This window comes from Nesoenas mayeri (assembly GCF_963082525.1).
Source record: "Nesoenas mayeri genome assembly, chromosome: 7".
NCBI classification, from domain to species: domain Eukaryota; kingdom Metazoa; phylum Chordata; class Aves; order Columbiformes; family Columbidae; genus Nesoenas; species Nesoenas mayeri.
The window spans coordinates 37631629-37644337 of record NC_137551.1 but is presented as its reverse complement, the minus strand read 5'-3'; the positions used below and the strand labels follow the sequence as shown (position 1 = coordinate 37644337).

Sequence of the window (12709 nt, the reverse complement as noted above, 5' to 3'; positions counted from 1 at the left end):
GATCACCAACGACTAATTCTACAGAGCCCACCAGCCATCGGTTTATTGTAATACAGGAGAATTCTTACAAAGAGAAGGCACATTTCACAACTAAGCTGTGTCTGATTTTTAGCCCTGGGCAGAACCGTTATTTGGGGGAATCCTACGGCAGCTTCTCACCATGAGGCCTCCTCCAACATGCTCTGAATTCAGCGCGAATATCCTCATCGATTCCTATACACACTGAGGTTAGGTACAAAACACTCAGCTCGTTTTAAACTCCACAGCTACCTAAAGGCTTTAGGTACAAAATATTCAACTCTCATTTTAATCTCCACAGCTCCCTACGTGCCTGAAGTTACTCAGAAGAAGCAGGGGGAGGGTTTAGGATCAGGGTGCTGTCAGTTGGTGAACACCTCCCTGTCTCAAGTAGAAAGTCAGATTTCTTTCAAGTTCCGGGAGGGAATAACCCCAGAAAGAGGGGTGATGTAGTGTTGTTTCCGATACATGGCTAGAAATGGATTTCTTATCGAGTTAAAGTCATTGCACTAAATGTTAGATACTGCACGCCTGAATGAGGTAAACGTTATATACCATAAAATACTTAAGGAAATGAATTGTTACAGCTTTATCTTTGGAAAACAAAAGACCCGCTTCCTCCTTCACTGGACAATCCCGGAGTCGACCGACGTCTGTTTCCGAGTGGTCTTTGGAGGGGGCGGGGGGGGCGTCTTGCTGGGGAGCGGAGGCGGCAGGTGCTGCAAAAACACAATTGAGGAGAGGCCGTGTTAGCAACAAATGGATTTCTGTAACATCTGCTGGTTCATAAATAACCGCGAGAGACAGCAGGGAGGTCTGGAGCCGCCCGACTCTTCTACTCCGCAGAATATGCTGCTAAGAATACCCAACGCTCTCGGCCATCAGCTTAAAATATAACTCCTACTTTAGACAATAAAAAACCTCTCTCAAGGGTTCCTGATTAATTAGCCCAGTATTTCAGGAAAAATCTTTTGAAAGCACTGGAGAAGTTTATAATTCCCCACTTTATATCATGATAGAATATTGATTTCTCGGGCTGTATCGATTGGCCTTGGTCTCTATGCGCTACAGAGCTTAAAAGCCAACTTGAAGCAACAGCTTCATTGCTTTGCCATTATTTTTGTATTTTGCACATTGAGAACAGAAATAATTAAAAAGAAACGAAGGAAACCATTTAAAGAGATAAGTAACTTGCGATTTACTATTATACATTCAGCTATAATTAAAATATTCACACCAGAAATCCAGACTGTTCAGATATACATATTTTAAATCATAAAAAAACCAACAAGAGCACCCTTGCTTAGATTCACCAGCTAATTGGACAAATTAAAAAAGTCATTATGGAAATTAAGACCTTTTTTCCATGATGTTCAATCATACACGCGATGAAATCTGTCTCAGAGAGCAGGAGAGCCCTGCAGTTTGCTCACAGACTTTGCAGTCTGCTTTCCTGCTGCGTTTTGGCAACGCAGCCGCTGGTTTCCCCATGGCTGCGCCGAGGCTGTACTGCAGCGTCACACTCACAAGTGCTGCTCTTTTCATGTTTTCTTTCTCTTTTCTTTTCTCCTAAGACTCCTCCCCTGCTCAGCCCTCCGCCAGCCAACACTTTTTGTTTTCCTCCAACAATAATGATGTTTTTTCGCTCCCATGTGTTATAGACTGGAAAAATGGGCTGATTCCAATGGGATGAAGTTCAATGAGGCCAAGTGCCGGGTGCTGCACTTTGGCCACAACAACCCCCTGCAGCTCCAGGCTGGGTGCAGAGTGGCTGGAGAGCAGCTAGGCAGAAAGGGACCTGGGGGACTAATGGACAGGAAGCTCAACATGAGCATCAGTGTGCCCAGGTGGCCAAGAAGGCCAGTGGTGTCCTGTCCTGTATCCAAACCAGCGTGGTCAGCAGGACAAGGGCAGTGACCCTTCCCCTGTGCTCTGCATTGGGGAGGCCACACCTGGAGTATTGTGTTCAGTTCTGGGCCCTCAGCTCAGGAAAGAGATTGAAGTGCTGGAGCGGGTCCAGAGAAGAGCAACAAGACTGGGGAAGGGACTTGAGCATAAGACCTATGGGGAGAGGCTGAGGGAGCTGGGCTTGTTTAGTCTGGAGAAGAGGAGGCTCAGAGGTGAGCTCAGCACTCTCTAGAACTACCTGAAGGGCAGTTCTAGCCAGGTGGGGATTGGGCTCTTCTCCCAGGCATCAGCAATAGGACAAGGGGCCATGGGCTTCAACTCTGCCGGGGGAAATTTAGGCTGGAGATTAGAAAGCAATTCTGTGCAGAGAGAGTGGTCAGGCATTGGAATGGCTGCCCAGGGAGGTGCTGGACTCACCGGCCCTGGAGGTTTTGAAACTGAGATTGGACATGGCACTTAGTGCCATGATCTGGTCAATGGACTGGAGTGGGACCAAGGGTTGGACTGGATGATCTCTGAGGGCTTTTCCAACCCAGTCAATTCTGTGATTCTGTGTGATTCTGTGTCTCAGGGTTCCCGTCCCACCTTACCCAGCCCACACTCCACGCGCTAACACTTAAAACCCCACGACATACAGCAACTGCCAGATTTCCTTAATCATCACTACAAAACCAGTGCAAACATCTGTGTCCTGGTTTTGTTAAAAACCAAGTTTCTCTTGTAGTGAATTTGCCTGTCAGCTCAAGCTTCATATGAGCTGCATTTTCCTGGAGAACCAGATCCATGTTTTGGTAAACACAGCAATGGAATGCGAGGTTATTGATAAGGACAGATTCACATCTCGCGAGAGGGGCAACGAGAAACACGTGACCAAGAAACTGACCAACTGAGTATAACATCCCATTCATGTGATACTTAATATAAAAGTGGGAGATCAGGAGGATCTCGTCCCTTAGTGTTGCACCGCATGCACTGCACTTGCAACCTTGATACTCGCATCCCAACTTTTATTAATGCCTTGGACAGAATAACCAGTGATTTCTCAATCGTGGGAGGAAACTAGTTCACAAGCAATCGCTAAACCTCGTGGAAGTGCGGCCAAAACAAGGCTGCTCCTTTTCAGAGCTATCCAAAGTTGCTCTCCAAAAAGCAGAGAGGTGCAGGGTGACACCCGGACGTTTTGGTCTTTGCCACGAGCCCAACGAGCCTCAAAGCTCTCCTGCAATCTAGTGACCGTGTTAAAGGTGTGTAAGTGCAGAAGGAAAACAGAATCTTTAAGGTGACTGAATGCCCCCTCAAAGCAGCTTTTAAGGCAGCACGAAGCTATAAATGCAGAGCTTTTACCAGTTACACTTACTAATCACAGACTAAACAGAAAGGTGAGATGCTACTGGCATGTTGGGAAGGATGGATTTTTGCCGGAATATTTTTCCCGTGTCCTACCTGGAAATAAATCCTTTCTGAATGAACATGGACCACAAATTCTCATTGGTTAAGCCGTGCTCTGAGCTCTTCTGTCCGTTTTGTCACCGTCCCAACCAGCAGACCCAGAGCACCCCTCCCCATCCTCTCCAGCAGCATCACCAACACAGAAACCTCTGTGCTCTCGTGTTCACAGCCCAGTTACAGTTTATACAAGCTCTTCTGAAGAAATAACCACACTATTCAAAGGCTTTAGTCTCAAAAGAGCATTACTGCTTGAAACACACGTGTCACAAAGCCCCTGCCAAGCAAGCAGCATTTTCCAGAGCGGGCTCCAAACCGGGCGCTATTTATTCCTGTCCTGTGCGACACAACGATCCCCGAGTCAGAAAACCAAGTCAACAGACAAGAAGACAGAATAATAATGCTAAATGCAAAACTGAAGTGGGTTTTTTCCCTTTTTTTTTTTTAATAAAATGCCACTGCAAATCTGTTTCACATTATTACATTCAGAACCATCAAGTTCTTCCTCTGCCTGACCAAACACTTTTCTTAAGCTGGTATGTTAAGTTAGCTCCTGAACCGCTACTAAGCCACCCCAATAAGAGCTGGACTGCCAATGTTATTTAGCCTCATGCGTTCAATTGTCATCTGTGGGTTTCAAAACTGCTCAGTTCCAGCCACGGATCCAGGCAGGGGCTGAAATACATCACAAAACATGAACGTTTCCTCGGTTCTTTGCTCTCAGATGATGCCTGTAACATTATTTATCACTAGAAAAAGCCCTAACTTTGCCGACAGCATCGTTTGTGAAAACCCATTTTGAATTTAAAGAGTATATTGGCAATAATTCCCAAGTCAATCAGATCAAAGGCATTTTTCAAACAAATGAGCCCTTTATATTGATCAGAGGACGATCAAATTATCCCTGAAAACCTGCTTCTCAACAACAGGCACAAAGCGAATACAATGAGAATAAGCTAAACATATATGCTATAAATAACAAGCACAAAACCTACCAGAGCTTAGATTCTGCGAGCAAATTAAGCAGAAAGAAATAACAGAGATAGGTAGGTAATTATTATAATTGAATTTACAATTTCCATTAAAAAGCTGGATAAATTTAGTGCACGCTCATTTCAATAATAAGCTACCAATGAATATATTAAGCCGGGCATGTAACACTCGTCGGGGCAAAATTATTGAGAAATCAGCAGGACAAGAGGTGCCAATATGGAACTGGTGAAACTCCAGATCCAACCGTCACTCCATGCGATTCCAGCACAGCAACAAATTCAAACACTCTTTCCCTCTCCCTTTAATATCACGCTCAGAAAAACATTATTAGGCTTATGAAGTTCATTCTTTGCTACGTTTCCCCTTAGAAACTTTGACATACTAACCAGACTTTCCCTCGATTTTATATTGAATTAAGAACTGCTTTGCAGAGTTCATGTTGATATTTCAGTGGTTAATTGTGAACTTGAAGCGAGCTTTTATTTCCCAACATAACGAGAGAGTCTGCTGGTTCACTCAGACCTATTTTGGGCAGAATCCTTGACTCACGGGCACCTCGGGGGAAGCAGAAACCTTATGTAAAGGCACATCTGCACCACAGAAGCAATCTGTTCCTTCTGCTTCAAACACAAAATTGCTCCCATTTGTTTGGTTTTGTCCCTCACACAGAAAAGAATCGGGTTTAAAAACATTTGTCTCCATTCTCTTAGAAATATAACGCACACTACATTATCCACATTCAGGATGCAAGAAAAATAAACTGAATAAGATAAAAAATGCATATTTTTATTCATTCTGTGAAGAAGCAAAATAAGATATAAGAATTATTTTTTAATCAGAAAAAACAAGCAAAAAATCAAATACAATTTGATCACAAACAAATGGTCCTTGTGACACTGTAAGAGACTCCTTCCTGTGTAGTTGTTTTTCTTTGAAATTATACGGTCATAAGTACGACAAGCTATGGTGATCCAATCAAAATCACTTTAGTTTGAAGGATTAACAGATCTAATTAGGTCAGAAGCAGTAGAAATGAGACGTATATAGGGCTATCAGCTACATAGGGCTGTGCTTCCAAACGCTGAGATTTAAATTGCTCCTTCTCGCGTGATTTTTAGAATGGAGAATGGAGCTGAATTGCCTGACAAGCACCAACTTGCTTATTTAATATCTGCAATGAAAAATAACACATAATGTGAGCTCGTGGAGGAATAACGCTCCTATTCTGAAAGAGCGATAATGTGCCAATAGAGAGATCAACCCAACTCCGTTAATTTGAACCAAATTACAGACAGTTTAAGCTAATCGGACGTTTAACCCAAGGAGCAAAGTTGTGTGGGAAAGACCGCAGGTAACCGCTGTGAAATGACTGTTCAAACCCTGTTGTCATACTTAATCTATTGGAGTTTCATTTGACTTTGTAAGGCAGCCATGAGCTGCCCTTGCTGGAGTGAACTCAGGGGGAGAAGACAAGTGTGATGGGGCTGAGGGACCTGGGGGGTTCAGCTGGAGAACAGGAGCTGAGGGGAGACCTTCTGATCTCTGAACTGCCTGAAAGGAGCTTGGAGCCAGGGGGGTCGGGCTCTGCTCCCCAGGAACAAGCGCCAGGAGCAGAGGAAACGGCCTCAAGTTGCACCAGGGGAGGTTGAGGTTGGATCTGGGGAACAATTTCTTCCCAAAGGGCTGTGGGGCATTGGAACAGGCTGCCCAGGGCAGTGCTGGAGTCACATACTGGGGTGTGTTAGAAGGGGGGTGGTCAGTAGGTCAGAGAGGTTCTCCTGCCCCTCTGCTCTGCCCTGGGGAGACCACACCTGGAATCTTGTGTCCAGTTGTGGCCCCTCAGTTCCAGCAGGACAGGGAACTGCTGCAGAGAGTCCAGCGCAGCCACCAAGATGCTGCAGGGAGTGGAGCATCTCCCGTGTGAGGAAAGGCTGAGGGAGCTGGGGCTCTGGAGCTGGACAAGAGGACACTGAGGGGGGACTCATTCCTGGGGATCAATATGGAAAGGGGCAGTGTCAGGAGGATGGAGTCAGGCTCTTCTGGTGACAACCAGTGATAGGACAAGGGGTAATGGGTACAAACTGGAACACAGGAGGTTCCACTTAAATGTGAGAAGAAACTTGTTCCCGGTGAGGGTGGCAGAGCCTGGCCCAGGCTGCTCAGGGGGGTTGTGGAGTCTCCTTCTGTGCAGACATTCCAACCCGCCTGGACACCTTCCTGTGTAACCTCATCTGGGTGTTCCTGCTCCATGGGGGGATTGCACTGGATGAGCTTTCCAGGTCCCTCCAACCCCTGACATTCTGGGATTCTGTGATCCCTAGAGGGGTTGAACAGACACACAGATGAGGTTCTCAGGGACATGGGGTATTCCTAGAGTTGGACTCGATGATCTTGAGGGTCTCTTCCAACCAAAGTGATTCTATGATTCTATAATTTTAAGAGTCCTTCTGCAGAGGTGCCCTTTGTGTACTCCCACCCCCTCCTGGGGCAACATGAAAGGTCCCTCAAAACAGGGAACATCGAACTGCTTTGAATCAGCAACTCAGATTGGTTATGTTTTTGATGAGCTGTGCCGACGGAGGAACGTTCATCCCTGGATGGACGATGCTCCTGGGGTGATGATGGTGGATGGGGGCCTAGCAGAGCTCTGCACCCCTCGCTGCTGCTGGGTACCAGCTGTGTTAAAGCACAACTAATGCAATTTTCCCTCCGTTGAACCACATTTCTGCATGCGGAGGCTATCAGTATTCCAGATGCCAGCTAACTCCATTTCCAAAAAGCGCTGTTTTTCTGCTCCGGCCCGTACATAAACAGAGCTCAGGAGGTATGAGCAATGCCCTCGGAATTAGGTTTAGGCTCCAGACTGAAACTGTATTTCTTGCTGAAGGCCGGGGCCCTGCGAGAGCGATAAAGAAACGCGTTACCGACCGGCCAGAGCACAACCCGCCGTGATCCTGTGTGGTGCTGAGGGCAGCGCCCCTTCTGAAACAACATCACGGGTGCTGCTCAGGGACACATCACGGGCTCTATATCACCGGGCACACAGCAGAAGAACACATTTTTCACTCAAAATCCTGTAATAAGCAGTGGCAGCCCATTGATTTGGAGACTTATTAAAAAGTGACTGTGAGCTTTGTAGAAACTCTGGGCTTGGCAAAAGCTTAACCCACCAAAGCCCAGCCCAGCTGGGCCGCGGCGTAGACTTTGCACTGGAGGAAAAGCTTGCACTGCTTCCCATCTCCAGCAGGCAAAAATAACGATGAGATTGTAAATAGAAACCAAATTTTAACTTCTTTTCTTTTGGGTACATTATATACTGCTAGGCATCATGGAAAGCCTTTGGTCAGAGAGTCTGTTTTTTATAAATCTGGAGTATTAGGCAGAAGAGGTGACATTTATTTCCATTTAGTGAGTGAATGCAGCCTACAAACTCAACTTTTTAATTTAATGTAATGGATTAATAATGCACTTTTTCCAATTTTGCATTTTCCCGCATCTCCATGGGACGATGCTGCTGTGGGGAGGGAGCCGGGGTGAGCCCTTAGTCACCAAACCTGCGCTGGGGGTCCCAGGATGCTCAGATCTCCACCAGCCCCAGCTTGGGGAGATGGGCCCCAAGATGGACGAAGCACTTTGGGAATGAAGGGGATTTCTCCTGAGAAATAACATCAGAGGAAGAAAACTCGCAGTGTTCCCTAATCACCTGCCCCCTCTGTAGTTTCAGCCGGGTTTCTACCCTCAACTCTTCTCCCACATCAGCACAGCACATTTGCTGAAGGTTCTATGGTCAGTTTTGTCTCCCCGTGGCCAACCTAAGAGATAATGTTCAGCAGAAGAAAACATGCATCCCAACACATCTAAAATCCCCTGGATTTCTCCTTCTGTGCAAACACTTCCATTACATCTGAATAACCATCCGAATAACCATGCGAACCTCCTCGCATCACCCACCGCTTCAGCCTTTGCTCTCCCGTCCTTGCCTAGTTCTGCAGCTACACCAGACTGATCCAGATCTTCTCAACCAAACCATTATCTGATGCTCAGTAAGTGTTATCGCCGATATTATAAATGTAAGTGCTCCTTTGTCTATTTTGAGTTTCCCTTCTCGCTGTGAATACTAAGCAGGCGGTTGATTTGTATGCAAGGGTATACGGATGAACCCATAAAGAACGAGAAGTGCCTAAAGGAATCCCTTGATGGAATAATAATCCTTGCAGGAGTTGTAGACTTCTTTTTTTTTATGTTCCCATATATTATTATGAGCATCTTTAGCAGAACAAATCATACAGTGGAAGAAAATATATATAAGGGTATATATAAGGGTATCACAGTTAATGAATAAGAAGACAATCAGAATATCATAATTAGATGATCACTGGGATAAAAGACTTAAGGCAGACCAAGTTAACGCTGGACTCCGCATAATCTGACAGTGTCAGTGAACGACGCGACTGCTCGCAGTTCAATTTGAAGGATTTGCTGCATTTATCACGGGACGACTTTTGGTTCACTACAGCACTTTTTTGGGGTTTCTCAACTGAACCACGTAATAATCTCTCATAAAAGGAGGTATTTCCAGTTTGAAAGCTACTAAGATAATCTTATCTACATTTTTTACTGATTTTTCCTCCCTGATACAAAGCGTGTGTAATTTAAAAGATGATCAGTTTACTAGGCAGAGAATTATCAAGTAAAGAAGCATGTAGGTATTTGACCCATGAAACACAAGGCATTAAAAACTGTGGAATGGAATTTAATCACAGCAGTAATAAGAATTTACCCATCTGATCTTTCATTCCCAGCACTACTCATTTTCTTTATGTTCTTTAACAGCTTCCCTCCTACAAGCCTGATGAAATAAACGCACAGAATGATTGTTATAAGACTAGAAGCCCTTCCTTAAATTAATTCTAAGACTAATACATATGGCTTTATGACAAATCTGCTTTAGATCAATTTTTTACGCTTTGAAACTATATTCACTTGTCTCAGAAAGTTTAGAAAAATACAGATGTTAAAGAAAATCCTGATTATATTTGACCGCATTTCTAAGGTACGCTTGAACCTTGAAGTCTTCCAACACTTGGTGTTGAACAACACGTCTCATTTCTATAATTATAAAATACATTAAACAAAGAGTCTGAGAGGTGAAGACTGTAAATGTAGTAAGATCTGAATCTGAATGAGACTGCAAAAAACCAAGGGAGAATATTGCTACGATTTTAATGAACTTCCATTTAATGATGTGGTCACATCTTCAACAGCAACGAGACCAAGGCTGGAACTGGAGTCGCCTTCAGGTCTGGGCTCCAACCATCACTGCCCGGTGGCTTTTGCAAGTAGTTCAGTAAATACCTCGCATTTATCTGCTGCGTGGAAACCCCTTCAAACAACCTCCCAAGGAAGGGAAATGGAAACTGCTATTGGGATTTTATTTCTCACCATGTGTTTTATCATCTCATTGTTTAACGCTTTTTAGCTAAGAACTGAACTCAAATCAGCAATCCTGAGCTACTACTATGACCTAAAACTTATAGTATATCATTAAAAAAAAAAAGTATTTATTACCCTGGAGATCATATAGAAAGAAGTTCAAGAAATTTGAAACCTAATTTGAATTTCTTGGCTTTCTTCATGAAGATGGATCCCCCATCAAAACTCCTGGTGGCCTCCTGCCCATTCTGCAATTTTCCACTGTAATTCAGGTCAAGGGCTGTATTCAGGTCAAGTGAGAGCTGGTCCCCCAGAGAGGAGCCAGGGAAATGGGTAACAGCTTAGTGTAGTTTGATGGAAATTAGAAGAAAAGGGTTCACAAGAAAACGTAGTCAAAATATTTACTAAAACCATCCAGTTATTGGGAAGAACTACGGAAGAGACGGTGGGAATAGAGAATTTTTCAAGGTATGCATATGAGTAAAACATTGTATTTTGAATAGCACTATTAGCGTGAAAATACTGAATTCCTACAATAACACAGCTGCTATTTCAACCCTGGAAACAGGTAGACTTGTGTACTCTGTGCACTGTGATATGTTAAACAAAACCATTCCCAAAGTTAACACTGAATTCCTGCCTGCCTGCTGAGATTAGAGATGCTTTCTCTAACCATGGAAGATACTGAAAAGCAAATTACTCGACAGAATTTCATATGAATGATGAACTTCAGAGAAATCCTGGAAGATACCTCTGCAAACAAAAAAGAACAATTACTGCTGAGACTTTTTCCACAGAATAACAGCTTGGCCAAAGTTACACATTTCAAAGGATATAAAATCCTCTTTAAACATATTTTTTGCTTCAAAAAGAAAATAATTGGCCCTTCTCAAAAGTGCTGCTTTAAAGAAAAGGACCAAATTATTTGTAAAAGCTTCCAGGAAGCAAGGACGAAAGTTGAAAAAGTGTATTTTCTTCAGAAAGCTGCAAAGCCTGCCACTGATGAAGAGCATTTCTGAGCTCCTTCCCAAAAAGGGGACACGCGTGTTTGCCTCTGGGCAACAAGTGGTGATTGAGTGTCGAAAGATATCGAGTACACGTTTGATTTCCTTTCCTGAGACAGGATTGAAAGGCTATTCAATCTAATTTGCTGCTGGGAATGTATCCTGTAGGTTTAAGCTTCGTTACCAACACAGCTGACAACATTGTGCTTCGTCTTGCCCACCAGAATGAATCCAACCTCCCGTCAGGTTGGTCCCCATGAGCAATGATGTTCCCTCACGTTCCAGGGGCAGAAACCTCTGGATTCCACCTTGCTGAGCACCGTGTAAAATAGAAACGCGAAGAAAACTGCGGGAAATTGTGGTTAGTGAGAGAACTCACCCTTTGATGGGCCGGGGGGGAGGTCGTCGGGCTGATCAAGTCTTGACTTTCCATCAGGTTCCCATAGTCGGCCGTGCTGCCTTTTAGGGGCAGGGGAGGAGGAACGTCGGGGATGTCGGAGCTGGACATGCCGTTCAGCTCCAGATCTGCAAAAACCAACGTGGAGTCAACTCTTCCAGTGGCCGAATTGAACCCAAAGACACAGACGGCGCCAATTTTTATGGCGACGATACCGCGGGAATGCTGCCCCTGCTATATCGTCTTCCTTTATAATTATCTGCATTGTCTAGTGAGGGATTTTAAAGCGAAACAGAAGAATTAACCCACCCCTGCATCAATGGAGCTGCGCTGGGGCAATTTTTAGGATGCACTCAAGATACTCATAGCTTAGCAAATATAATTTTCTCAGCTGTGAGCTCCGCATTTACACCTTGTACATTAATATACAATAGAAGCTTCGAAAAGCGCGCTAAGAAAATACAATCGGGCTAAGCTTTATTTACCTTTCCCCAGTAAAATAAAAGCTCCTTTCTAATAAAATTCACAAATGAAAGCCTGTAATTAACTACTTCTCTCTCAAAAACTTTAAAACTCCAGCTAACTGTAATAAATGAGCAGTCATTAGCTGTTGAGTAAATAAAATCATGCATGAGAAAGTACAAAACATTTATTATTACTGTTTGCTGGGTAGAAAGTTCCCTTTTCTGAGCAGATAAATCCTACCAGGTATGTGCTGGAAAGGTGAATAGCCCGAGGGACAATAAGGTTTATTGAGGCCTGAGTGATACATTGGGTTTTGTGTAGAAATCCACCCACGGTGTTTTTCAGGGTAATTCACTCATTTGAACATTGGCAAAACCCACTGCGAGCTCTACCAGATAAGAAACTTAATTTATTTTTGATAAACCAGGGAAGTGTTTTCATTTAGGAAATGAAAAAAGGTGATTTTTCTTTTACTGGGGTGATTTGTGAAACAAATGGAGGACTTGTTTATGCAGATATTTTTAGTGCAAGGTTCCTATCAATACCTTACAAAATGTGTCCTTTTATTGCTCTCTACAACGGTCTCTCATCAACACAATTTAACTGCAAGGTGGCTGTATTGATTTGTCACTGAAAACTGTCATTTTATGCTTCATCCTTTCCCTTGAACTTTCAGCTATGCCATGAAGAAGAACATTTCTCCATCCTGGGACTTCAGACTTTCAGTGGCTTCTTCTACACTGACCGAAATTGCTGTTTGTCCTCCAGGACCTGAGTTTCTCATCACTTTTTCCATTGCTCCTGTTTTTCATCCTCCCTTTTCTACACATACAGGATTTCTCCATTCCCAAACCATCCACCATACGATCTTTTAGATACCTCCATGAGAATCTACTTCTGCTAAGCTCTTGCCATAAAAACATATACATGGAAAACATTTATAACTAAACATGCACAGCGTCACCTCCCTGTTCAAAATGAAGCATTAGAAACTTAGTCTTACAGCCTTTTAGGACCTGAATTTAACCATGCTGACCACTTCATA

At 43.8% G+C, this 12709-nt stretch overlaps 1 protein-coding gene across 1 annotated transcript in view; it reads right to left on the bottom strand.

The window, feature by feature from the left end:
• Positions 1 to 611: 611 nt before the first annotated feature.
• Positions 612 to 12709, bottom strand: part of DOCK1 (dedicator of cytokinesis 1) — a gene marked incomplete at its 5' end in the record, with an annotated part of 272626 nt that continues 260528 nt past the window's right edge. Inside the window, 2 exons of the mRNA XM_080347839.1 lie at positions 612 to 737; positions 11182 to 11327. Of these exons, the coding sequence (XP_080203965.1) occupies positions 642 to 737; positions 11182 to 11327 (242 nt within the window). The 3' untranslated portion in view covers positions 612 to 641. The remainder of the gene's footprint in view (positions 738 to 11181; positions 11328 to 12709) is intronic.